This window comes from Puma concolor, chromosome F2, assembly GCF_028749965.1.
Source record: "Puma concolor isolate L17-30 chromosome F2, mPumCon1.1.hap2, whole genome shotgun sequence".
In the NCBI taxonomy this organism is placed as follows: domain Eukaryota; kingdom Metazoa; phylum Chordata; class Mammalia; order Carnivora; family Felidae; genus Puma; species Puma concolor.
The window spans coordinates 32,106,464-32,133,579 of record NC_141684.1 but is presented as its reverse complement, the minus strand read 5'-3'; the positions used below and the strand labels follow the sequence as shown (position 1 = coordinate 32,133,579).

Sequence of the window (27,116 nt, the reverse complement as noted above, 5' to 3'; positions counted from 1 at the left end):
TTTAAGTGAAAATGTAAAGTTGATGTTAAACTAAAACCTAGGTAACTCTGAACACCCGGGGTCCTTAAAGTTAATGTTGAAGAGTAAATTTCATATTGCATGGTTCTCAAATCCTAAGCTTTGGCTGACAAAGCAAGCATTCAGTCATTACGCAAGAAGTCATAATTTCTGACAGTTCATTTCTTTGGGGGGTGAAGTCTTACAAGAACAGAAGGAGTTACGGTTGAGATTTGAGTTAATTTTTATTTAGTAAAATAAAGAGCTGATGAAGAAATTATTGAGTAGGTGCTGCTGTGAAGAAAGATAGTTTGCATGATAAGCTAAGAAAATGCTTTTTTTGTTTTTCATCTCAGTATGGCTATCTGGCTACATTTTCATCCCTAATTCATTGGTAGTGACATTATCCCTAGAGAGGGGGCTGTGTGGCATCACAGACTGTGGCTTTGAATCATCAGTGATACTCTGATGTTTAGAGGCACTTTTTGTTGAGCTCCAAAATGTGGAAGTTCCTTCAGGTTTCAGTTTTAATTAAGTATGTCTGTCCCTGCAAAATGAAAATCAAAAGCTCTTGGGGAAAGGTCCATTCTTTTCCAGGCTCATTGAAAGGACTTGTTTAAGAGAAGTGAATTGATTTTGATTATGTTGTATCTTTTCAAGTAATGTCCAGAAGAAGAAAATACTTGCGTAAGCACAGAGTGACATGCACATATTTTCCTTGTATTTGTGGCTGTGAAAAATGTGTCACTCCGGGATGCCCTGTTCCCTAAGAAATAGGTATTGCCTACATGTAGGGGCTGACTAGTGATTATTTCAGGGACACTCTTCCCTTTTAAGTTTCTTCTCTTGGAAGTAGGCTGCTTTTTCTTATATGATTGCTTGAGTGTCTCTTATGCAGATGCCTTCATTGTTAGAAGAAAAATCAATAATTTGCATGACCATAATAATGTAACAGTTCAGCTAAAATCAATTTAACAGATATTTATTGGCTGTTTATCCTAGATAATAAACTATGTTATTCAGTAGAGGGATGAAGAAAAAAATGCAAGGTACAATTACTACTTTTAAGGAATCAGTAGGACCCAGATACATGAATAAATAATATTGTATTTTTTTGCTTTTGTAATTATTCTAAAGTGTTATCCATGAATAAAGACATTGTAAATAAATATTACTATGTCTTCTCCCTGGTTATCTGTGCAGTTGTTATAACGCAAGGGTGCTCCCCTACTCCTGTGGCCAGAAACTTCAAATTCCATGTTTCTTAAGTCAAGAACTATTTTTTAAGTAGTTAATTAACATATTACTAACATATAGTACTCACCTGTAGCAGATGAGTAAGCCATAACACAAGTGGAGTATGGTAAGTGTTGCAATAGAAATACTTACGTCATGAGAAAGATACAATTCTACCAATTTTCTATAGGCTTATTGATATCTGAGCTGGACTCTACAGGACGAGTATAATTTCTGGACAGGTAAGGGACAGACTTTGCTAGAAATGGGAACATAACGGTCAGTGTGTTCATTCTGCACAAACAGGCAGAATTATTTGGGGAGGAACCAGGCACAAGTGTAGCCAGGCCTTAGGAAACAGAAAGGGTGGGGTAACTTGATATGAGGGTCAACGAGGTGACCCCAGCTGCATGGTGAAGGGCCTTGAAGCAGCGCCTGAAAAGCCTCCGGGGAAGAAACAGCAACAAGTGTATATGACATTCCTCAAATGCCTTGTGTCCATGGCTTCTTGTCCTCACTTCTCCCAAGTTACTTCTAAATGCGTAAGTGCTTCTGCTCTGAGAGTACAGGAAGATTCATTAAGCATACCTAGGATACTTTTTTCCTTGAAACATATATTTAGGGGAAATAAAAAGCTGCTGCTTTGTTTCTTTCTGTTTTTAATTAAACTGAGTTTTGGCAATCCTTTCAGCTGGGCTTTCCACATGGGATTGAACCTTAAGTGACTCATCAAAGTTTATTATAAAATTCTATAAACACGAGTCGGTTTAGCTATATCATACTTTTTAAAAGCTTCGTTTATTTAGTGCTACCCTTGAGCACAATAATGTACACATGAAAAACTTGAGTTTTGCACTGAGAATTCAACTGAATGTGTTTGACTAGTTCCAGCGTTCAGAGTGCCGTGCTAGGCCTTCAGTAGAGGGTGGAAACAAATTCACTGAACAGTAATAACCCAACGTGAATGTAGACAAGCCAGAAAACGGAGGACAGGCCATATGGAAGAGGATCCCAAGTGTAAAATTTCCATGGAATGACTGTTTACTTGGAATGAGTATTTATAAACAAGGAGTTTGTGGGGCGCCTGGGTGGCGCAGTCGGTTAAGCGTCCGACTTCAGCCAGGTCACGATTTCGCGGTCCGGGAGTTCGAGCCCCGCGTCAGGCTCTGGGCTGATGGCTCAGAGCCTGGAGCCTGTTTCCGATTCTGTGTCTCCCTCTCTCTCTGTCCCTCCCCCGTTCATGCTCTGTCTCTCTCTGTCCCAAAAATAAATGGACGTTGAAAAAAAAAAAAATTATAAACAAGGAGTTTGTGTGTATAAGTGCCTTGCCTTGATAAAATTAATTTGTGATATGGATTAGGGGTCAGAGACAAGTGTCAAGGCCAAAGCACCAGTTTCCAGCCAGAGGTTTGTAAACCGTGTGCCATGGAACACTAGTGCTCAGGGCTGTGGGAGTGCCTGTTTTCCAAACACGGACATGCTGCTTATCAAACACGAAAGGTTTTAAACTGTCCAGAGAATAAAGGCACAGCATAGGGAATATAGTCGGTGATACTGTAAAAGCATTGTATGGTGACAGACGGTAGCAGCCTTGGTGGTGAGCACAGGGTGAAGTGCAGAGTGGTTGAATCATGTGTCAACTGTACTTCAATTAAAAAAAAAAAATCCATAAGAAAAAAAATTGTCTAAAGAACGTTTTAAAACTCTTTTGGGGGGTTGCCTGGGTGGCTCAGTTGGTAAAGCATCCGACTTGATTTCGGCTCAGTCATGATCTCACAGGTTCATGAGATTAGAGCCCCGGGTCAGTCTCTGTGCTGACAGTGGAGCCTGCTTCAGATTCTCTCTCTCTCTCTCTCTCTCTCTCTCTCTCTCTCTCTCTGTCTCTGCCCCTCCCCTGCTGGTGCTCTCTCTTTCTCTCTCAAAATTAATAAATAAACATTAAAAAAAATCCAACTTTTTTTTTCATTCGGTATGTTGGTTGTTGGCCCACTCTTAAGATTTTAAAATATGCTTTCATTAGTTAATTATTTTTAGATGCTTTAAAAATCTGAGGGGAAAAAAAAGCTGGTCAAGACAAAAGACAGTAAGGGCTTGAACGTGGGTGGTGGTGGTAGGGATAAAAAGGAGACAATGGCTTAAAGAGATATTACTGAGCAGTAAAACAAAAACAAAAGCAAAATTTGGCAGCTATTGAATAAATCATTAGGAAAGATGGTTCTGGAAGTGAGGGAAACAAAGATGAGGTCCATGGAAATCTGTGAATTAGAATTATCTACTGGGAAAGTCACATTAGACAGAACTTTGGAGAATATCCACAGAAAGGAAATGGGAGAATGATGATGGATCAGCGATGAACAGAGAGGGTTAGGGGAGTGAGGATGCTTCAGCATCCTGGAAGTCAGAGAAGGAGCATCCAGAACAAGTGGACAGAGGAGAGTGGAGTCTGACGGAGGCTGTTGGAATTAGTAGTTACATATCTGCCAGTTGACTGGTGATAAGAATATTGGAATAAAAACCAGAAAGCAAAAGTAGGTGGTAAAAATGGCAAGGCAGCGGATGTGGAGGAACAGTGTGGAGCTGGTCAGTGAAGGGTAGAGAAAGGGCTAGTTGGAAGTCATACCTGAGGCAAAGCAAAGTTGTGTAGAATCGGGAACACAGAGGAAAAAGACCGGGAAGAGGTAGAGATGAAAGATACAGGCCACAGAGAAGCTGCCGATTGCTTTACAGTTCAACAGAAATTGAGATCAGAGCACAAAAGCACGGGTGGGAAAGCTGTCTTTGTAGTTCATAGAAAAATAAAACGATTTTATTCTCAGAAAGTTATGACAGTATTCTGAAGAAAAGAACCCTAAATTGCTTTAAGGTAGTCTTCGTTTAGTGTGGTAACTTATTTAAGAATTACTGTAAGGCCCATAACCCTTTATTTCTCTGGCTCTGGTAAATACTTTCTGTAATTTGAACATAGGGGATATTTCTGAAGTGGGTACTTATGATAATCATAAATATAGCCCAATCTCAGTGATAAATGCTTTTAGACCAATTACTGACATGCTCAATTGAATACTAATACCTCCCATGAAATGGCTTTCATATAAGTAAGACGACAGCTGCTCTACAGTGACAGGGCACATAAAGCTTTGCACCAGCTTGTCTCCAGGGCCACCATCTGTGCGGATCTCAAGTTTTAATACATGGGGTTTCTCGATCCTCTGCAAAGACTGGATTTTCAGGCTGGACATCAGTATGTGTAAAAACAACTTGGAAGGAACTTCTGCATCCATGCTGACCTTAACCGCTCCATTGTTCTAGAGAAACATATGTTTGTGTCCTATTGGAAACTTTGTGTGATGGCTGCTAAAGTTGCTAGAATATCAGGATTGTTTGGCCCTATTTTGCATATCCAAACAAAGATGTTAGTTTACGTATTTACTATGAATTTATATTCTGGACAAAATTGAGAAACAAAACAGATTTGAAAAATGGGATGACTTCTACCAGATTTCCATAATTAATATGCAAGTTTCAAAACATAAAAATTATTATTTTTTTAGGTTTATTTTTTTGAGAGGGAGCGCAAGTGGGGCGGGGGAGAGAGAGAGAGAGGGAGAGAGAGAATTCCAAGCAGGCTCTGCGCTGACAGCACATGCAGCCCATGCAGGGCTCAATCCCGGGAACCGTGAAATCATGGCCTGAGCCAAAATCAAGTCAGACGCTCAAACAACTGAGCCACCCAGGTGCCCCCCAAAATTATTTTTAAACGTAACAACGTTTTAAAAATTTGGAACTCATAAATATGACTAAAAAGTTAAATAATATTTTTATAATTTAGAAGCAAAAGAGACACCGCTTTTCAGCATTTTGTAGAATTTTACATTTCTCAATTTCAGATATTTTTTTTCAGCAAACATTTATTGAGTATGTTCTTTGTCTCAGGCACTATGCTAGGCCTTGGGTTTACTAGGTTATATTGAGACATGCTGTCTGTCTTCAAGGAACTTACGATCTAGAGGGATATACAGACCTGCATTAAAATATTAAACCACTGGTTTTAAACATCTTCATGCATTCATAAAAGGTGTTATAAGAGGGCATAGGGGGCTGCGTCTACCAAGGATTAGGAAAGTTTGGGCAAAACACGGTCTATGTTGAGTTGTAATGATTTGGAAGTTAGCCCAGCAGAAGAGGAAAGGATATGTGTGTAACATGCAATGGGACTAGCATGTGAATGGTGTGTAAACTAGAGAGACAGGTGAATTTGGGAAAATGCAAATCCTTTTAGCTGAAATAGAGTGAGGGGCTGGGTTGGGAAAGGGTGGTGAGGAGAGGGGGAGGTGGGAAGGAAAGCAGGTGTTAAATCATCATGAGTCTTATAAACTATATCAAGGAATTGGGGCTTTAATGTGAAGGCAAATAGAGCAGCTAATGGATATTGGGGCAAGTTTATTATCATCACAGTCTCCTTCTCCTTCTTATTCTCCCTCAATGTTATCATCATCATTGCCATTATCATTTCTTGAACTCTTGCTATGTGCCAGGCAATATTAAGTCTTTTCATGCATTTTTTTTTTTTTTTTACTTCTCACTATGACCTATAAGTACTATTAACATTTCTATCTTAAAAATAAACAAGCAAGGGAATGTACTCAATTTTCCTGAGGCCAGAAGTTAGCAAGAAGCACATCTGGAAGTCACACCGAGGGTTTTCTGAAGTGACCATGCCTGCCTCTGTATTCTGCTCTTACTTAGAAAATGATTACATCCCCTGAGGGGCCCTCAGCCTGTAGTGTGCTGCAGAAGAAAGTTTTAGATGAAAGGTGAACTAGAAATGGGGACCAGTTATAAGGTCATCGTTATTATGCGGGCATGAGAAGATACTGGACACAGGTAGTATGAATGGAGAAGAATGGACGTATTCTAAAGATATCACGGAGGTAGGCTCAAGGAGGCTTAGTAACTAACTGGATGTGTGGAACAGTATTTCTGGCTTGGACCATGAATACACTTCAGAGAGTGTGTTTGTGAAACCTACCAGGTTTATTGGTATTCTAGACAGCCAGAATGCCAGAATGATCAAGCTTATACATTGCTGGTAGGAATATAAATTGGTACACCTTCTATGAAAGGCAACCTACCACCAGTTTCTTCAAAATTAAAAATATGCATAGATTTGACCCAAAAATTGTACTTCCAGGTATTTATGCACAAACACGCATCTACATTGTATCATATATATAAGGATATATACACTGCAGCATTGCATGTAATTGCCAGTATCAGAAGTAAACTAAATCTCCTTCAGTATGAGATAGGCTAATAAATTAGAATAAATCCATTCAATGAAATTATTTACAACTCTTAAAGGTAATGAAGCATCTCTATGTGTATGTTGATAGGGAAATATTGTATATAGGCATATGATTATATCAAGGTGTAGAAGAAAGTGTGTATAATAGACTACCATTTTGTGAAAACCAAGTAGATGGATAGATAGGTAGATGAGGAGATAGATAGGCATAGTTTGGTATAGATAGAAATCCATAGAGTATCCCTATGAGGATAAAAATACTGGGAGTAACAGTAGTTGTGAAGGGAAGTGACTGGATGCCTGGGACAGAGGATGGAAAAGGGAGAACTATTTATCAACATTGTATATCCATTTGATTTTTCTCTGTATGCATACATTTACTATTTTATTTACTTTTTAAGTTTGAGAGAGAGTGCCAGTGGGGGAGGGGCAGAGAGAGAGGGAGAAACAGAATCCCAAGCAGGCTCTGCACTGTCAGCTCAGAGCCTGATGTGGGGCTCAGTCTTGTGAACCATGAGATCATGACCTGAGCCAAAATCAAGTCAGATGATTAACTGACTAAGCCACCTAGGTGCCCCTAAATTTATTATTTTAAAATTGACAAGGTTATATAAATTATTAAAATTCAAGGCAGAACACTCTCCTGTTTTTAAATCTTACTTCTAGAGAAACATATATATGATAAAGGGAAAAGTCAAACTCTTAGTTTGATTTTGTTTAAAAATTTGTCGTTATATGAAATCAGAGTTTTTATAAGAAAAATAATATCTTTCCCCAATGATTGACTTATATCCTCCCAAATTTATGGAAGCCCTGAAATTCATAATACAAATATGGGAATATATAAAAAAAAAAAAAAAACCTTAATTTTCGAACTGTTATTTTTCAGTCATTAAAGTCATAATGCTGCTAAAGTATTACATTTTTGTCTGTTAGATCACTAACAGTTGGAGGGTACTTGCTATTTATCTAGATGCTTTGGAGTTTGAACATAAAAGATAATTTTTGACCTTTGTAAACTTAGTTTATTTAAGCAAGTAAAGATAATATACATGAAAAATGATATACACATTTTTATGCTCAATATATTTTAATTAGTAAATTGGATATGTTAGTTCAGAAAGAGAGGAGATCAGAGAACCTGAAACTATGAGACAAGAATTCATAGGATCTTGGAGCTTGTATTGATCCTTGAAGAATTGGGATACTTGAAATTAGAGAGGAAAGAAAACATGAGGCCACAGAGAAGAATCAGAACTTCGTAGTATACTCAGGGCTCAGGAGTGAGCATTTGAGCAGACAGTCTCAAAGAAGCAGGAATCTAGGTTGGGAAATATTGGTATTCATTTATACGGGAACCAGAAAGCAAGGACGAGGGCTTTGATTTGACGATGAAAAGGAAACCACCATGTAAAATAAAATATTCTAGTATTTCCGTGATAATTTATTTTTCTAACATTTATTTTGAGTCTTTAGTATAAAAGGGTTTTCTATACTTAATGCATTTTATTCTTCACTTTATGCCCATTAGGTGTTATCATGCTCTAAGTGGAATTAAATGAAATTCAATGGACCATTGGTCTTGCCTACTTTGAAATTATTCTATAATTTTAGTATCCCCTTTGGGCCCTAAACTCTCTTTTCTCTAGGCAAAGCAAGGGTGCTCCACTTATATACACTCAATAGTGCGTATGGTCAGAAACTTTAATTATTTTCATTCTTCCAAGTAATTTGTTTAGGTTGTCTGTTTTAAGTATGAAGTATATGAAAACATATACTTATTATATGGCAGGTTACTTAAACTGATTTTCATGGAATTTTAACATCTTAAAGATACAAAATCATCCATGTATTCATGGGACTAGGTTATGAAAATGCTTCCTTTGCTTAAGAAAATAAGTTTACAGAAATTCTTATATGTTATATAACCAAAATGAACGTGTTAGATTGTAGTATTCTTTTCAGCTCGGTTTGAAGCCCCAAATTTTATTCACGAATGAAGTGATTAAAAGACTTATTTTGGTAAGCCATAATGTCAATAATCCATTATTTGGGTAAAACATAATCTCAGTAATGCATTGTTGTGTTCAAGGGTTCACAGTTTTAATGAATATGTCAAATGAGGGATCTTCTATTAAATTCACATTCCGTTTTCCTTAATATTGTGCTGGAGGAGTGACCTCGACGCTTATAACTTACAATCCTGGCTGGGCATTCAGGCAAAGTCAAATCAATCCATACATTTTAAAAAGTTTTCCCTAATATGAAAATATAGTCTCTTTCTTTGTGAGAATGAGGTGGGTGGAGGCTCTTAGTAATGTTAGAATTTTGCCTGAAAGCTATAAATTCATACTTAAGTATGGAGACTGAAAGATTGTGAATCGTCAAAGTGAACAGAAAATTTAACCTCTCTGAAGATCCTAAAGATGTTTTCTCTGGAAAGATTTCATTGATAAGCAGTGAGTCATTTAAATGCCATTTTAAGGGAATAACAAGTCTACCTCCAAGGCCTTTGAAAACATCACATCATAGTCTCATTTGTATTATAAAAGTTAGTGAACTTTCTTGAGTGCCTTGTGGGTACCTTCCTTTGGAGAAATAAATGAGATAGTTATAGGATGCAAATAAAAAAAAGATGATACAATATCAAAATGAGTGTCAGAGTGATAATTATAATCATTAGGAATGATCAGTATGGATTTTTTATGTTCATACATTTTATTCTTACAAGCATCTAGGTTTAAAATCAGAAAACTGCAATTTTGGGGGCACCTGGGTGGCTCAGTCGGTTAAGTATCAGACTTCACAGTTTGTGAGTTCAAGGCCCGTGTCAAGCTCTTTGCTGACAGCTCAGAGCCTGGAGCCTGCTTTGGATTCTGTGTCTCCCTCTCTTTCTGCCCCTCTCCTGCTTGTGTGCTCCCTCTCTCTCTCTCTCAAAAATAAATAAACCTTAAAAAATTAAAAAAAAGAAAAATGCATTTTTCTAACATTTATTTTATTAATCCACATTTAATACAAACTTATCAAAATCCAAGTCAATAGTTACTGCAGATAAAGGACATTGAGTAAAGACTGCACTTTTTAACAACATTGCCAGCAAGTAAGGAAACTTTCCTAAACTTTAAGGGATAGAAAAAGAGAATACCCTCCCAAAGAAAAATTAAGCCAGACAGAGTTCCACAGGCAAGGAAAACTTAATTCAAAATTTTGGAATAGGAGAGTGAGACTGAACTCAATTCTGCTGGAACAGAAGACAGAAGGGTTTTTAAGTGCTAGAGTGAACCAGTAGAAAAGCAGTGGAGGATGTTAGGAGGAGGTTGTGCAGTGTGATTAGGCCATCAGTGTTGGCTAACTGGTGCTTATTGAAGCGAGGCACCTGTCCTCCCACAGAGACTGGGAGGTAGGCATGATCTCCTTTGATGGTTACATTTCCAATGGATGGCTCCCCGTCCTTGAGAAAGACGTTCCTGGGTTGTACAAGTGGCAAGAGGCTGATAGATTCATATCTCAAAGGGGCAGAGAAAGAATTTACAATTGCAAGTTTTCTGTAGTAAACACTCTAAGAAAAGAGAGGTCAACGGTCTAGAGTCAGGAGGAAGCCTGTCCAAAGTTGAGTCAGGTTGAGGGGAACAGAAAGAGGCTGCCTTCCTTGGTGAACTCTTCAGTTATATGAAGTCATACTGACACTATTTGGCCATTTTGACCTACAAAACTAACAGTTCGAAATGGTTTGATCAAAGATCCTGGAATCAAATTTCTTTACATGTTATTCCTACATTTTGCATAAACAGATAAATCTGCAATTGTGGTCTTTGATTATATTCTTTGTCACTCTAAATAAGACTTAGGGAGGGTTTTATAGGTATTTACATATATATAGTATGTGCATATGTTTGTATAATGTATGTGTGTTTATCAAAAACACATTAAAAATTAAAGTTGCCAGAAAAGGAAAAAAAGTTAGGATAAAAATATAGACCTTGAGGCCTAAGAATAATTCTTAAAGAAAAGTGACAAGTTTGTTGCAGAACTTCCCATTAGTTAAAGCAAAGAAAGAAGCATAATGTCCCCATAGGATTAAAGCAATTAAGAAATTTAGAATAATTTCTTGGTGTTGAAATCTGACACATTTTTTGCTTTGAGTGCACATAAGGGCAACATTTTTGTGTTGGCAAATATCCCACTAAACCTTATAGCTAATTTCACAGGCCTAGATTTTGCTTGTTTATTTATTATTATCTTTAATGATACCCCTCAATGCAAACTCTTGGCAAAACCCCAAAGTATAATTCAGTGAAAGTAATTTGGTTACATATTAAAATAATGACATCCAGATACACGGCTCTCTAAAATAGAATTAAGAATTAAGAACTAAGATTATCTAGGGGCACTTGGGTGGCTCAGTTGGATAAGCATCCGACTCTTGATTTTGGTTTAGATCATGATCTCATTGTTACTGAGTTTGAGCTTCACATCAGGCTCTGTGCTGACAGTGCAGAGCCTGCTTGGGATCCTGTTACCCTCTCTCTCTGCCCCTGCCCCACAGCATGTTCTTGCTCTCTCTCAAAAATAAATAAATAAACATTTAAAAAATTAGATTATCTAGAATGAATTACCTCAGACAATATTACATACACTTTTTTTTTCCTTTTTTTGGTAACGGAACTCTTGATAAGAATCAGATAATACAGATCTTGAGAGTTTGAAGTTACCAATTTTGGGAGCAGAATTTGGAGCTCCTCTGTCCTTAATAGATGTAAGTCCATATGCCTTAACAATTAACCAACGGCAGGGTGGACTTGAAAACCTCTTTTGGCATGTAAGGAGATAATTTAGGATACAGACTTTATAGCTGCTTACTTAACTGGCAGCTGGGGTCTATTAAAATTAGACTCCATTAGAATTAGTCTTTCTCTATCCCCCTGTAGCTTCTCATACGCCCTTGTAAATACACAGCAATTTTCAGAGTGCATTTTGCTTTGTTTTATTTTTTTACATGATGGCATCTATGTTAGTGAATTCTGTATGTGCAAAGACCATATTTTATTAGTTTTTGCATCCTTAGTACTTAGAGTCTGATAAATAATAGGGCACACAAAATAGTTTGTTGGTTCTATGAAGGATTTAAGAAAACTGAAGAAGTTTGATATTCAAAATTATATATAAAATACGTAAAATTACCAACAAACAATGGACTTATTGCACCTCACCTCTGTCCCCTGTTTGTCACTTTGTAGTAAGTACAGAACCATAAAATATTGTGGGTAAAGGTCATTGAGTCACAAACATAATGGCAGACAATGCTAGTTTTCTCCGTACCCACTTTTATCCCCATTTTCTAATAGGGACCTTGGTTTGTGGCTGCCTAGAATGATGGCTGCATTTGCCAATCTCCCTTAGAATAAGAGTGGCCAAGTGACTAAGCTCTGGCCAATGAAATGCAAGCAGAAATGGCATGTGTAAATTTTAGGAAGCATCCCTCTTTCCTTCTTCCTTCTTGCTGACCAGGACACCGGTACTCTCTGGAGCTCACAGCCACTTGGAACGTGAAGGGGACCACAGGTTGAGAATGGTAGAATGACAAAAGGGAAGCCTCTTTCTCTGGTGTTTATGGAATTGCTGTAACTGCCTGGACTTCTTAAGGCTCAAGATTTGTCTATAGGAGAGAGAAATATCAATGGTCTTTTCTAAGCCACTCTGAGTTTGGGTGTTGTTGTTGTTGTTGTTGTTTTTTCTAAATACCGATGATGGGGCTGAAAGCTTCTCTTCTTGTTCCCATATACTCTGTGTAAATCTTTATTAGAACACTTACTCCAGTTTATTATAATCATATTTTTTTAATGTTTATTTATTTTTGAGAGAAAGAGCACAAGCAGAGGAGGGGCAGAGAGAAAGGGAGACACAGAATCCAAAGTGGGCTCCAGGCTCTGAGCTGTCAGCACAGAGCCCGATGCTGGGCTTGAACTCATGAGCCCTGGGATCATGACCCGAGCTGAAGTCGGACACTTAACCGACGTAGTCACCCAGGTGCCCCTATAGTCATATTTTTTACATAAAACATTCTTTGAAGGCAGAAACATGCCTTCTTTATGTGTCATTCATCCCTATCCCTGAACTCTACCTAGGATAGTATACGTGCACATAGTATATCCTCATTAAATGTTTGTTTAATTGAACAGTACTGGATTAATAACCTGAACTAAACTGCTTAATTAATATAGTACCATGGATTTAATTGTACCCTATGAAAATTTTGGTTCAAGATCATGGGATACAGTATAGAGTAGATACTCATAAAAAGTGTGTGGAAATGTTAGGTAAATACGTATAGGCTTACCTCCCACAAGTTACTCAGTATGAATTCATATTTTCTCCGAGGTAGTAGTGAATGATTTTTTTGTTACAGTTTTGGACATGATAATAATTTGTGCCAGGGAATTTTTTTTTTTTTATGTGTGCAGTGGCCAATTAGGATCTTTGTTTTGATCCTTTTATCACAAGGATATAAAACTAATTTAGAGAGCATAACTGATTAACCATATGGAGAAAAAAATTGGTGCCTCTAAAAACACATTCTGTTCTTTCCCTGTGTTCTCTCCTTCAGGGAATGAACACTGTATTCATCTTTAAACTTATTTTAAAGGTAGAGCATTCAGCTCATCATATGGGTGATTTAATTTTATCTTTGGTTTATAACATGTCTTATATTTTAAGAAAAATGTATTTTTCTGTGTCTTATACCATGGCAAAACTATTGACCTGGGTGAAATACATTTGTGAAAAGTCATATAGACTGGGTACTATAGATATCATTTTATTTCTTTTCTTTATAGGTTATTTCAAACTTGAAGTGCATCATTCCAGCAGCGAATTCCTGGTGGTCTTGTCTACTTGACCTACTTGTTCCCTATTCTGAAATCTAGAGAAGACTGTTCCACAAGACTCCTCTGTAAACTGCTGCAATGTCTGTATCTAATTTATCATGGTAAGTGAATCACTTTCTAACCTACAGTCCAAATCCATGCATAGCACGAAGCAATATTTTGTAAGAAAGTTTTATTGTCAGAACCGGAGCAGAAAAAGAACCTGAAAAATCTGGTTTCCAGAGATTGTTGTCCTGTGTTAAGGTAAGGAGAGCTACCTAGAGTTAAAATTTTAAGACTTTCAGCATTGTGGTATCTACAGACTCTGGAACGGGTTCAAGGCTTTTATGAATCTGAATAACATACCATACCTTTCTTTCTCGATACCTAGGGGAGAGTTAAGTAGGAATTAAATACTCATTCAGTGGTCCTAGCTACTGTTCTGTTCCCAGGAGCAGGAATAACAGGCCGTAAGGGCAGCTGTAAGGGTGGGATAGGTCTTTTTTCATCAGTGCTTTTCTTCAAGCCTCCTAGTTCAACATATCTACCCAAACTAAACTGAATGGAACTCCATTATGGAAGAGAAAATTCCCCCGTGGATTCACATCTTTAAATAACTGGCATTCTGAATAATCTTGACTTCTAGTTCATGTTTCAGTGCTGTTTGTAATTTAAAATAAGAAGTGTGCAATTTTTTTTTTTTTTTTTTTTGGCATATAATCAACAACTTTTCTATGGCAACAAAGAGCAATACTAGCAGGGATGAATTGGAAGCCAATTTTTTGAACTTTGGATTCTTTTTTTTTTTAATATAAAGAGCTGAGTAAGTGACATTATACAGATATTACAATAATACAGAAACAGATTATATAATATTATATAATACAGATACAGATTGTATAATATATAAAAATACAGATTATGTAATACAGTTATTATACAGTATTCAATATGTGAATGTAAGAAAAACCTGGTAATCCTGTCCATTTTCATAGGAGTCCATTTCATCGTTGTCTTCAGTTTGTGCCAGGAATATAAATAGCATTACATTACAGACTGGTTTCTGCAGTTTAGCTCCATGTATTTATTTTTATTAGGTGAGCAATTTCTTCAGGGCAAAGGGTAGAATTGGTTGTTTAGATTGAGAGTAGTTTTTCTGAAGGACCCAATTTTTATGGACTCCCTAAAATATGTCTTTGGATTTTTACTGGGTGCTAAAGATCTCAGTTTAAAAAAAAATGAATTAGGGGCGCCTGGGTGGCTCAGTCGGTTAAGCGTCCGACTTCGGCTCAGGCCATGATCTCACAGTTCGTGAGTTCGAGCGCCGCATTGGGCTCTGTGCTGACAGCTTAGAGCCTGGAGCCTGCTTCCGATTCTGTGTCTCCCTCTGTCTCTGCTCATGCTCTGTCTCTGTCTCTGTCTCTCTCTCTCTCTCTCAAAAATAAAATAAACATTAAAAAAGCTTTTTTTAAAAAAGGAAAAAAAATTCTGCGGAATGTGTGAAGCCCTTCAAACCCCTGGAAAATATTAAGGACATATTTATTTAAGGAAATTATACTCCTGACAAATGATTGTGTTGGAGGTGAGTCTTCAAAAAGCAGGCTGCATGCCAAACAAGAAAGAGAAAGATGAAGGGGAGAGGACAGAAAGGAGAACAGGGGAAAGAGGAGAAGGTGGAGGAGATTAAAACACAGCTGTGATTGTCATATCTCAAGATAGGTGTGGTGTGGCTTGGTTCACAGAATCAGGACAGGGCAAACACTTGAACCTGTCCTTGGTGTGTACCTCAATTAACAGTTGACCTGATGTGATGTAATGGTTTGGTCAGAGGCCATCTCTTCAGTGTGATGTTAGGCCATACAAAACACAGTGAATGTATGTGTGTTTCCAGCCCAGACAAAGAGAATGTATGTTGTGTTTCCAGCCCAAATGTCTAGCACACCTCTTAGAATTTAGTAGCCGCTCTACACACTTATGAGGTACAAATGAGTGAAAAATGCAGAATAGGTAATTCAATGGTGAATTAATATTTTGATCCTAAAACATTTCTTTTGGTTGTGGGGATATCTTACAGAATTCATATATCTGAAATTTGTTAGAATTCTTCCCATGTCAAAGGTACAAATTTTATAGAAATAATTCTTGGATATTTTCATCCAACAGTACCCTTAATTCTGGCTACACAGAACGTTCCACATTAGATTTCCCTACAGGGACTTCTTCATGTCTTTTGCCAGTGTCACCCCATCATACAACAGTGTGGAGTTTGGCATTAATTACATTCGTTTAGCGAAATTATTGTAGCCCACGGTCTGGCTCTCTTTATTGAAATCTAGAAACCAAGACATGAAAATACTGACTGACGTTGGAAAAGAAACTTGTCTCACAGATTATTACTTTAAAAGAAGATACATAACTTTTACGGATGCTTGATTTGGCCTGACCAGTCCATCCTGTAACTGTGGAAAACGACATGGGAATCTTAAGTCGGAGGCTTGGACGATGACTGCATAATCAGAGCAAGGAGAGTTAGATGCTTCCAGTGTTCGAGGGACTCAGGATAGAGTACACCTGGCGGGATATGTCTGTCAGTAAGGCTGTCTCTGCCAGACGCCTCCATCTGTTTCTCAGGGCAGCTTCTTCATGGCTGGGAATTAGAGTAAGACGCCAGTCTTCATCTCTGTGCCTCTTTTGAGTTCCGCTTCTGCCAGACTCCCCTCTGTTCAGCTACCTTATTAATGTTAGCAGAGTTTATAGTCAAAACCCACATCAGTCTGCAAACAGTTTGGTCTGCCTACCTTGACACTGTACATATCTAATCATATCCATGTGTTGGTTTTAAAATTAACTCTGAGGCTTAATGGACGGGGGTGCCTAATTGTGATCCCTGCACACAACCTAAGAATTTAGAAAATATACGTTCATGTTAACCACTATCCAAGCAATCCTCCCACCTTTTAAATATGTAGCGTAAGATAATTACCTTTTTACATATTAAAAGAAACTTCCTTGCTCTAGGACTTATGGGTATGACATTCGAAAAAATATATATATTCAATAATTTGGCCCTTTCATATAGCATCTCAAAAAGAAATACAATCTAGGAAATACTCAAGTTTCTAGGAAACTATGCAGTGCCAGTCAGGTGAGGAGAGTAGTAGGAATTGATTATAAGAATTACATGGTAACAGACAACAGATGTTTCATGAATCTTCCTGTTCAGTAAATAATTTCCAGGGGGAGGCAATGATTGAGTTGATGTTGGTTAAGATAGAGACAAAGGGATGTACAAAATCAATTACAGACATCCATGGACATGTGACAGACGACAGGCGACAGGTTCCAGGCTATGATCTGAGGGAAAGAATTGTTTCTGGTAGCAGTGGTAATTAACAGGAGACATGAAGAGGCACAGAGAATTGAAAAAGAGTCCTCCTATGTCTATAGCACAAAGAGGGGAATGGTGTGATACCGAGGGGTATTTGAAAGGACTTTCTGTGCTTCTTCCCTGATAATCATCTTCAACCTGTTTTTTTTATGTTTTTATAAGATTAATATAATATATATATATATATATAATATATGTGTATATATAATTATATGGGCATATATATAACATTTTAAAACATTCATTTCGAAACAAAATTTTTATGACATGAAAGCTAAGTAAATATTATCAAAAGTGAACATTTACATGGCATTTACCATGTGCCAGGCCCTTTTTTAGAGACTGTTTGGATATTGACCCACATACTCCTCACACAACCTTATTAGAGATGTAGTAGCTATTTGCGTTACCACAAGTGGAAAATATAGGCACTGAAAGTTAAGAAAGGTACCCAGTATGCCACAGCCACTAAATAGCAGAATTAGGATATGAATTCAGGCAGCTAGTTGGTACTCCTAGCTGCTGAACTACCCATATAAAAACCAATACTATCTGAGTAAAGCAGTACCCTTGCTATGTGTGTGTGTAGTTTCGAGGTGAGTGCCCTAGTTCCCATTTCCAACCAGAATTTTCCCCCTTATTTCCTCAAATATAGACATCCTGGAGCCTCTCCTGGAAGGAAGTGTATCTCTACACTTGGAAACACTATCAGGGATTAGAATAGTATTGAGGGTAGAATGTGGAGGCAGTAGATGAGCCCCCTAATTTCCTAGAGGAGGTGAAAAGGTTGTTGTTCTTAGAAACTTAGGTGAATCTCCAAAATTATGTAAGATGAACTACCTAAACTACACAATGTAAATCTTAGTTCCACTAGTCATGTTACAGGCTAGGAATTGTCAGGTTTTCCTCTTGATACAAAACAGGCACAACAGAAAGGTATCAGCACTTTGCTATAATTCAACCAACATGGCTCTTCAATTGCCCATCTCATAGAGACCCTCCATTACTAAATCAAGTACTTTCGACTCCCCCTGGCTCTACTGCTCCCTTACTCCCATTATATTAGTGTTATGGTTACATATGTTAACCAGTATTCAGAGAGAGAGATCCTAGTATGTCTTAACTGATTTTGCAAAATGCCATCTTTTTGACCCCAAGTTGGTTTTTGTCGTGATGCCTGAGCACATTTCAGCTTTTGTTCACAGTATCTTAAAGACTGTGGCACCTGGCAGAGGTGAAGGTAATTGAACCAGAGCCATGTATGGGAGAAAGAAGACACTGGATGAATGAAAGTAAAAAAGCCAACTAGCCACTCAAAATCCAGTGAGCATCAGTAACGTGCCATTCCCCATGCTGAATACAGAGATGCAGTCTTAGTAAAAAGTAACGACTCCTCTTATAGGAGCTCATCTCTTAGTCAACAAGACAGAATAATCAAATAACTGATTTAGTGTGGTAAGTTTTCTGAAAGGTATGGCCAGGGTGTTTGGGGAAATAAAATGGATATGTGTTTTTCCTGCATGGGAAGAGATGGCTTATTTTTCAGGAATGCTGTACATCTCTCACATTTACTCCTAAAAATAAAGCAGTATGCTGATTACAAACAGTCAAACACTATAGAAAAATATAAAGCAGAAATAAAAAATGACCAAAACCCTACCATACCTAGAAAGCCACTGTTAAAAATGCTGAGGTATCTTCTCTTCTATATATACTCACATATTTTTGCAAAACAACTCAAACCATGCGTGATATTTTGCCATCTTCTGTTTTCAATGTATAATTCTAGGGTCATCTCTCTGATGGAGATAAAATGACATCATCACATGTAAAGGCTGAGTGACATTGTATGGTAGTAATGTTATTTATTTCATTCATCTGGATTGGACCTTTGTGTGTTTTCTAATTTTCACTTTTTACTATTGTAAATACTTCTGTCATGAGGAAAATTATTCAAATACTGCTGGGTCACAAGGCACTGTGTCATCCAGGGCACCTGGTGAGGCCCTATGCTGTTGTAGCTCCTTGGATTGCAGACATCAAGGCTATGGAGAAAATATATGTTTCTGAGAAAGTATCTTATCAATTCATCTCTTTTTTTTACTTTAGAAAATTAGCTGTCATGTATGCTAAAATCCCCCATAAACATTGAAAATGTGCTAATTGTCAAGGAAATATTTACTTACAGCTGATTAATAGGATTTTATCAAAAGTCAACAAACATTCCATCATGGATGCTCATAGATTGAAAATATAGCAAAGTCTGGGTTGTGTGAGTTATTGATGTATTGACTAAATTTAGAAGTGGTAAATGGTCTTCATTGGATATGTTTATAGTGTAAAACACTATTATGAAGGTTGGTAAGTTCAATAAAACTCTGGTAGGAGATGAAAACTAATTTGATTTACCTTCTTTATCCAAAAGTAATAGTGTGTTAGAATCCTAGAAATGAGAAAGATGCAAAATTAGAAGTGTATATGCTTTTCTTTGGCAGATTATTTGCATTATAATGTTTTAATTTAAGTTCTTCTTTAAAGAATAAATGAAGAAAAGGGGTGCCTGGGTGACTCAGTCGGTTGGTCATGATCTCATGGTCCGTGAGTTCAAGCCCCACGTTGGGCTCTGTGCTGACAGCTCAGAGCCTGGAGCTGCTTTGGATTCTGTGTCTCCCTCTCTCTCTGCCCCTCCCCTGCTCAAGCTCTGTCTCTGTCTCTCTCAAAAATAAATAAACATTAAAAAAAACAATTAAAGAATAAATGAAGAAGTGAATCACTCGGTACCATTCTTTGGTACCTGCATTTAGGAGGAAAGAAAAAAAGATTCTGGAGAGACAGAGGCATTCTACCTATATTAAGGACAGAGGAAAATCAGAGTCTTTTCTCAAAGGTTGCCTTAACTGCTATTCCGTGAACCACTTTTCCTACACTGTTAAATGGCAGCCTCTCAGGGGCAGTAATGGCAGAGGAAATAGATACGTGAATCTTCTCTTTTGAAGGGATCGAAACCCACAGTGGGAAAAATGTGGATAAGTAGAAAGACTGCAAAGGGAAGTTTTTACCCTGAGTTGTATAGTAAATGGTAAACGTCAGAATTGTCAACAGTTTATTATTGGAAGAGAGAGAGAAAAGGTTAGACATAAATATAAAGCTAATATTTCTAATTGAAAAAAAGACGGGGCTTTCTGAGTGATAGGAAAAGCTTAGGTGGTGAGATACTGTATTTCCCAGGATGGTAAGTGCATTGAATGAATAACTATTATGTTAAGATGCTGGAAAGAGAGAGTATGTTTTAGAGCCTAAAATTTAGGAATTCTCATGTACGTGGGGATGTTCAGCTTGTAAAAAAGTAGATCCAGAACACAGAAGAGTAATTTGAATTTAGGAGAGAATAAAGAGCAAATGAAGTAGGAGAAATGAGAAGAGAGAATAAAAGAGCCAAAATGAAAATTCAAGAGGGATAAAAATATGTTTCCAAAATCACAATTGGATGGAAGTCAGTTTACCAAATTCTGAATAATTTCAGTATCTCTTTCTATTCATAATATACCTTTTCAAATAGAAATTCCATTATTGGGGTGCCTGGGTGGTTCAGTTGGTTGAGCAGCTGACTCTTGATTTCGGCTTAGGTCATGATCCCAGGGTCGTGGGATCAAGGCCGATGTCAGTCTCTGTGCTGAGCATGGAGCCTGCTTGAGAGTCTCTCTCTGTGTTCTTCTGCCCCTCTCCCCTGCTCACACACTCTCTGTCTCTAAAATAAAAATTTTAAAAATTTAAAAGAAATCTCTTCATTATTAATGTGATTAATCCTATTTTGATTTTGGCTTGGCACTTTAAGTAAGCACATTATATTTTAGTATCCCTGATCATGTTTGGCTTTGAGCTGTGTGCCTTCAGAAATGGCTTTTTAAAAATTAAACATTTATAGGAAACCTGGATACTTTTTTCCATATATCAACTTCAAATCCTTTCTCCTTGAATAACCAAATAATTAGTTAAACAGAATATTTTTGTTTGTTCTTAAACATTAGTGCCAACTAGACACAAATCACATTTTGAAGAAAATTGGTAAATCTTGGCCAGCTTAGAGGAGTTTGTTATCCTGTGAAGTTAAGGAATTTGAGGTTGCAGGTTCACTTCCCACAGAGACCAATTAGTTCTACTGTCTTCTCTGGCCAAAGCCTATACCTGTGACCTTGACCAGGCCTCCTTCCCAAACTTGCCATTGGTCACAAGTCATTAGAAACAGGTGATTGATTATCAGCAATTCACAGTCAGTATTGAGAAAATATGTTTACACTAAAGCCAAGTGCTATTCAGGGCTTGATAATGGGCCATATGATTTTCCTTTTGAATATCATCCAGGTCTATATACATGCTTTGAAATATGTCTTTTCGTCATTCCCAGGGGAATCATAATGTACTTTCTTGTAAAAGAACTAGAGTGAATTATCATGGCAATATTTCCTTAGGCCATAGAAAATTTAACATAAAACTGGGCAGTCCATTTCAACCCTGAAGACTAGAGTTATGAAACACCAGCCCTTTTGGACTTGAATAATTAAGATAAAGGCCACTGAATGGTCTATGAAATGGTTTTAGTTATTAAAAGTTATGTAGGCTAAGGTATGTTGTTTTAGCATGATCAAAATTAAATTTTGTAATCTTAAACATCCTTTGCCATTGGTGTATAAAATTTTCAATGACTGTGTCATCCTGGTATATATCCCCCATTGTCTTTTTTTTGTTTGTTTGCTTATTGGATTTATTTTTGATTTGTTTTTAAGATTGTGAAGCGAGTTTACCTTGATTTTAAAACTTGCAGTGTAGTTAAGAAAAAACATTTTTCAACTCAATTGGACAGTCACTAAAACAGATGTATTCATTTATACTTGGTTTTATGTTCTTTTTTTTAAAGAATAGTTGTGTTGTTACAAGTTTCACAGGAATTTAACAATAATACCTGTGCAGTTAGAGAGATAGATTAGTCGAGTTTAATTTGATCTAGACCAGCAGTACATTATTTTTATGTAAATTAGAAAATACTTTCTTACATTTATATTCATTCGTGGCTTCATTCAACAAACATTTTTGAGTGCCTACAAGATACAGTTTTCAATGCTGTGGATAGAATAGGATGATAAACGCAACAGAAGTCCCTACTCTCATTAAGCTTATATTCTAGTGCTGAAGACAGACATAAACAGAATAAACAAATATGTTTTGTAATACTCGATAGTGACAAATATTTTGAAGGATAACCAAGCAGAGTAAAAAGAGTGATGGTGGGGAGTGGGGAATTGGTCAAGAAAAGCCTCTTGGACAGGGTGACAACATTTAAGCAGAGAGGGAATAACCAATAGAAGTCCTAGCCGAAAACCATTTCAGGCAGAGAAACAGGAAGGGCAGAGGCTGTAAGAGTAACATGTCCCTGTTGTGTTTGAGGAAACATCAAGGAAACTAGTTTGCTGAAACAGGCAGTAGAGGGGAGAGTCCCAGGAACTGAGCTGATAGAGGTATCAGGGGGACATGCTGAGCATGAGGAAGACTGGATTATATTCTAGATGTGATAAGATAGGAAACTTTGCCCTCACTGACCAGATTACAGGTGAAAATTCATATAAAACATAAATTCAGTGAAATTCAGTAATGGGAAGAATTGAGTGTTGGGAGCAGAGTCTTGATCTTATTTCTATTTCAAAAAGACCTCTCTGTGATCTTCAGATTTTATGAAAGCAATTCATTTTGTATTCTTAATATACTCTGCAGATATGATTAATAAGATGTAATAATGAAAGAAAAAAAGTAAGTTAATGAAAAACCTTTTTCATGAATATAGCCTGTGTCTCATTATCATCCATTTGAAAAGATTCAACAAACCTGATATTTCTGAATAATTAGGGGCATGATATAACAGATATTTCATCAATAGGGGCGCCTGGGTGGCTCAGTCGGTTAAGCGTCCGACTTCGGCTCAGATCACGATCTCACGGTCCGTGAGTTCGAGCCCCGCGTCGGGCTCTGGGCTGATGGCTCAGAGCCTGGAGCCTGCTTCCGATTCTGTGTCTCCCTCTCTCTCTGCCCCTCCCCCGTTCATGCTCTGTCTCTTTCTGTCTCAAAAATAAATAAAAACTTAAGAAAAAAAAAAAAAGGTATTTCATCAATAGAAATATTCTGTCTTCCATTAAGGAGTTTTACAGAGATTGATGAACGTTTTTATAAATTGTGGAAATTGAGAATGTATTATCAATTATCCAACTTATATTTCACATTTATTTTTAAATTTCTCACCACCACAAACTGAAGGCTAATTTCAATATATAAACATAAAAATGCATTAAGCAGTGAAATGTCTCTTCTGTACTGGTTGTTTAATATATGTGTGGTTTTCACAAGGGGCCAGATATAAACAACATCTGTCCAAGTGCTAACATGTGTTTTAGAGAGAATACTGCCATAAAACTCCCATGAGTTCTTCCTTGGAAAAAAAAAATCACCTTTATTCTAAGACTATTACCTTTATACACCTTTGGTGATAAAATATAGTTTCTTTTATGGTACTGATTATAGAGAGAAATTAGATTATTTCTCTTTATGTCCTTACTTGGCAAAATAAAAGTTGGAACCACAACATCGATCCCTCTCCTCTCCCATCTTGTGTGTGTGTGTGTGTGTGTGTGTGTGTGTGTGTGTGTGTTAATTTAATTGGACTATAAAATGAAAAAGTCTGGAACTTCTGGTGGAGCAGAATTATTTCAAACCGGCTCCAATCCAAGATATTAATTCTCAATGGTACATGATCCAGATCACAGAAGAAATCATTCATGGATATCTGCCACCTTCATTTGACACTATGGGTTATAGAGTCAGTAATTGAGAAAGCTTAGAAGTGACTTTATTGCCTACATTGGGTTAAAATGGCCTTACAAGCTTATAGTAATTCTTCTTTTATTTGACCTAGGCAAGCCCCTGCCTGTGTAAGGAGGCGTGGCTAATCTATCCTTCTTCCTTGGATGTATCATTACCATGTGTTGTCCAGAAAGCCTCTCTACAGGGTTATAATTACTTCTCTTTTGCTATTTGGTTTCAGTCATGTTTAACACTCATGCCTTTCTTTCTTTTTTTTTTTCAATAATTTCACTTTCTTTATCAGATAGTATTAAAGTTTTCCTACTGGTGTTTCAGCAAACTCCTTTTTTGTTATGGGCAAAATCAGTTCATTGCTCAATGCTGTTTGTTAATGCTACTCCCAAGTAATATGAATATTTGTATTTCATAATAAGTAGGCCTGAGCCTTTTGGTGTGTTTTGATTCCTCAGAATTTGGGAAGTCCAATGTTCTCACATTCACATTTATAAAGGTCACATAAGTGATATTTGGTGAGTTCAAACTATTAATTATAGATACCAAGTTGAACTCAAGTGAAAATCTTCCTTTTATCTGGGTCTGCTTAGATAGAACGGGGCTTGAATTTATAACTTCGGTGCTAAATCAGTATTCAGAGCAGCCCAGCCATGGCAGCAGAGACAGAGCGACCTCTCCCGAAAGAGCCAGGTACACCAGGTCTCCCTGTTGCAGCTGGGAGCTTGTGGTGGAAAGCTCAAGTTTGGCGACATTTACCATCTTTTCTGACTGATAAATTTCATGTAGGAGGGCTGTTATTGTTCCAGATGGTTTTGCAGCTTGATGCACACTGGCTTCGTAGATTCCTGCTGTAATTGAAAATTGGTTTTACTCCAACATTTGACAAAAAAAATTAGATTAGGTTAACTACTCTTTGGTTTTAGATTACTGATACAAAGTGCTTTCATGAGTATGACAGACAAAGTTGAAATTCAAACTAAGTGGTGTCCTGGGTTGCATTTTCACTTAGACATTTTCCCTGAGGTTTTCAGAATACCGTACAGTTGCATTCAGATACAGAAATTGCCTAGAATCAGGCTCACTGAAATTTTGATGATCCTTTCAATCTATAATATTTTTAGCGTTTTTTAAAAATATTTTTCAAGTTTTTATTCAAATTCTAGTTAGTTAGCATATAGTGTAATATTAGTTTCAGGAGTAGAATTTAGTGATTCATCACTTATGTATAACACCCAGAGCTCATCACAAGTGCCCCCCTTAATGCCCATCGCCTGGTTAGCGGCTCCCCCCTTCCCACCGCCCCTCCAGCAACCCCCCAGTTTATTCTCTATAGTTAAGAATCTGTTTTTCTGGCTTACTTCTCTCTCTCTCTCTCTCTTTTTTTTCTTTTTAGTGTTTTAATGGAAAACTAGCTTGGTATTTGAAGTGACTGTAAAGATGATCGTATGAAAAGATTTAAAAGGCATCTATTAATTTTCTTGCATGGTGAGAGCATTCATTATGTTTATTACTTTTAAGTTCTTATAAACTGAATAAGAGAAAGTAATTTTCTTGAAGTGAGAATTCTCTTGATATCCTTCCATGTTTTTTTCAAGTTTGGTGTTTGGAGAATAAAACAGACGTATAAAATGCTTATTACATTTGGCAGGTTGTAAATGTGATCGATTGAAGGTCAGCATTGAGTTATAGTTGTTAACAGAAAATGTGTGATGAGATACAGGAAATTTCAGCTTCCTAGTTAGAATGTGTCTTGACAGCCACCTACTGGGACAGGGATGAGGTCATCCCACATGTTGTTGGCACCTGGTACTCAGCAGGTGCTTTGCACTCATGAGTGGCTGAACATTCACCAGACCACTCAGTCTGATTTCCCAGCCCAGGCATTGTAATGGGGAGTGTATGTATATCTCATCGGTGGGAAGATTTGGATTAAAGAAAAAAAGATCTTCCATGAGAATGGAGATGATGTGATTTGACTGCCATAAGGTTAGTCTGGGTCTAAATTATGCAGACATTTGTCACTGGGCACTGAAGAGTTTGGTGGATATATTTTTAGCACTGGATTAGAGGTCTGGCTCACTTGAGCTAAGGTGAGAGCTTTCCTGGTATCTAAGAAAATAAAACAGCCCTGTTCCTATTCTGTAGTGTTGATTTTTAACCTCTGTACTTTGGAGAAATTTCCTCAGATCCATGTTCTGTCATTTTCTGCTCTGTCTTGTAATCTTGTCTCCTCATCATTATAAATTATTGGCTGACATTGACAGGATATGTGCCCCAAATCATAGAATATTATGTAGAAGGAAGCTGTGAGGTCACAGAGGGCATTGGTTACAAAGTTGAGCTTCATGGACAAGAGCCAGTCAATAGCAAAGCATCCTGTTAAAACATAAAAGAGAAAAAAATATTGGTCTGATTTTGCTCAATTTCTTTCTTTAGTCTGAAATAATAAAGTATGATTACTTGGTATTAAAATGGTCTTTCTTGGGGCGCCTGGGTGGCTCAGTCAGTTAAGTGTCCAACTTTGGCTCAGGCCATGATATCGCGTTTGTGGGTTCAAGCCCCACGTCGGGCTCTGTGCTGACAGCTCAGAGCCTGGAGCCTGCTTCAGATTCTGTGTCTCCCTCTCTCTCTGCCCCTCCCCCACTCACAATCTGTCTTTCTCTCCTTCAAAAATAAGTAAACCTTAAAAAAATTTTTTAAATGGTCTTTCTTTTATGAGATGAAGGTAATAATAAACAGTAATTACTGTCCCTGATTGATAAAATCAGAAGTGTTCAGCCCAAAAGTCCAATTTTAATTTTCAAATTTGTGCTTCTATAGATTTAAGAATCTGGGAACTCCTCATCCAGTTTGATTAATTACCCAAACCATGAATCCCATCTATAGAAATTCCTGCAAGTAGCAACCCAGCCTTTCCTCAAAACCCTTCCTATGAGTTCTCAGACTTTCTTATGGTCTTGAGCTTCTCTACCTGTTACAAGGTTTCTTTTACATGGGATCTAAGGCTACTACTTTAGTTACCACTTTTAAAAAATTTTTATTATGGCAAACTCTATACATACTGTTTCTAAAAGAACATTTTCCTAAATGTCTTCTAAAGACTACTGATTTCATAGTATATGTTAACAGGTATGATGAGGAAAGGTGGGGGGGGACCACAATCAAGTATTTTGGGGAAGCAGTAATTCAAACAGATTACTTGATTTCAGTACCACAAATTCTTTTTTTTTTTTAAATTTTTTTAAACATTCATTTTTGAGAGTGAGGGAGTCAGAGCATGAGTGGGGGAGGGGCAGAGAGAGGGAGACACAGAATCCGAAGCAGGCTCCAGGCTCTGAGCTGTCAGCACAGACCCCAATGCGGGGCTCAAACCCACAAACAGTGAGATCATGACCTGAGCCGAAGTCGGACGCTCAGCCGACTGAGCCACCCAGGCACCCCAGTACCACAAATTCTTTATTGGGCT

General features: G+C 37.4%; 1 protein-coding gene across 1 annotated transcript in view; it reads left to right on the top strand.

Annotated features, from left to right (window-relative positions):
• OXR1 (oxidation resistance 1) overlaps positions 1–27,116 on the top strand; it is a 457,575-nt gene that overhangs the window by 72,076 nt on the left and 358,383 nt on the right. The window contains exon 2 of the mRNA XM_086696101.1: positions 13,372–13,523. Coding sequence (XP_086552227.1) covers positions 13,501–13,523 — 23 coding nt within the window. The 5' untranslated portion in view covers positions 13,372–13,500. The remainder of the gene's footprint in view (positions 1–13,371; positions 13,524–27,116) is intronic.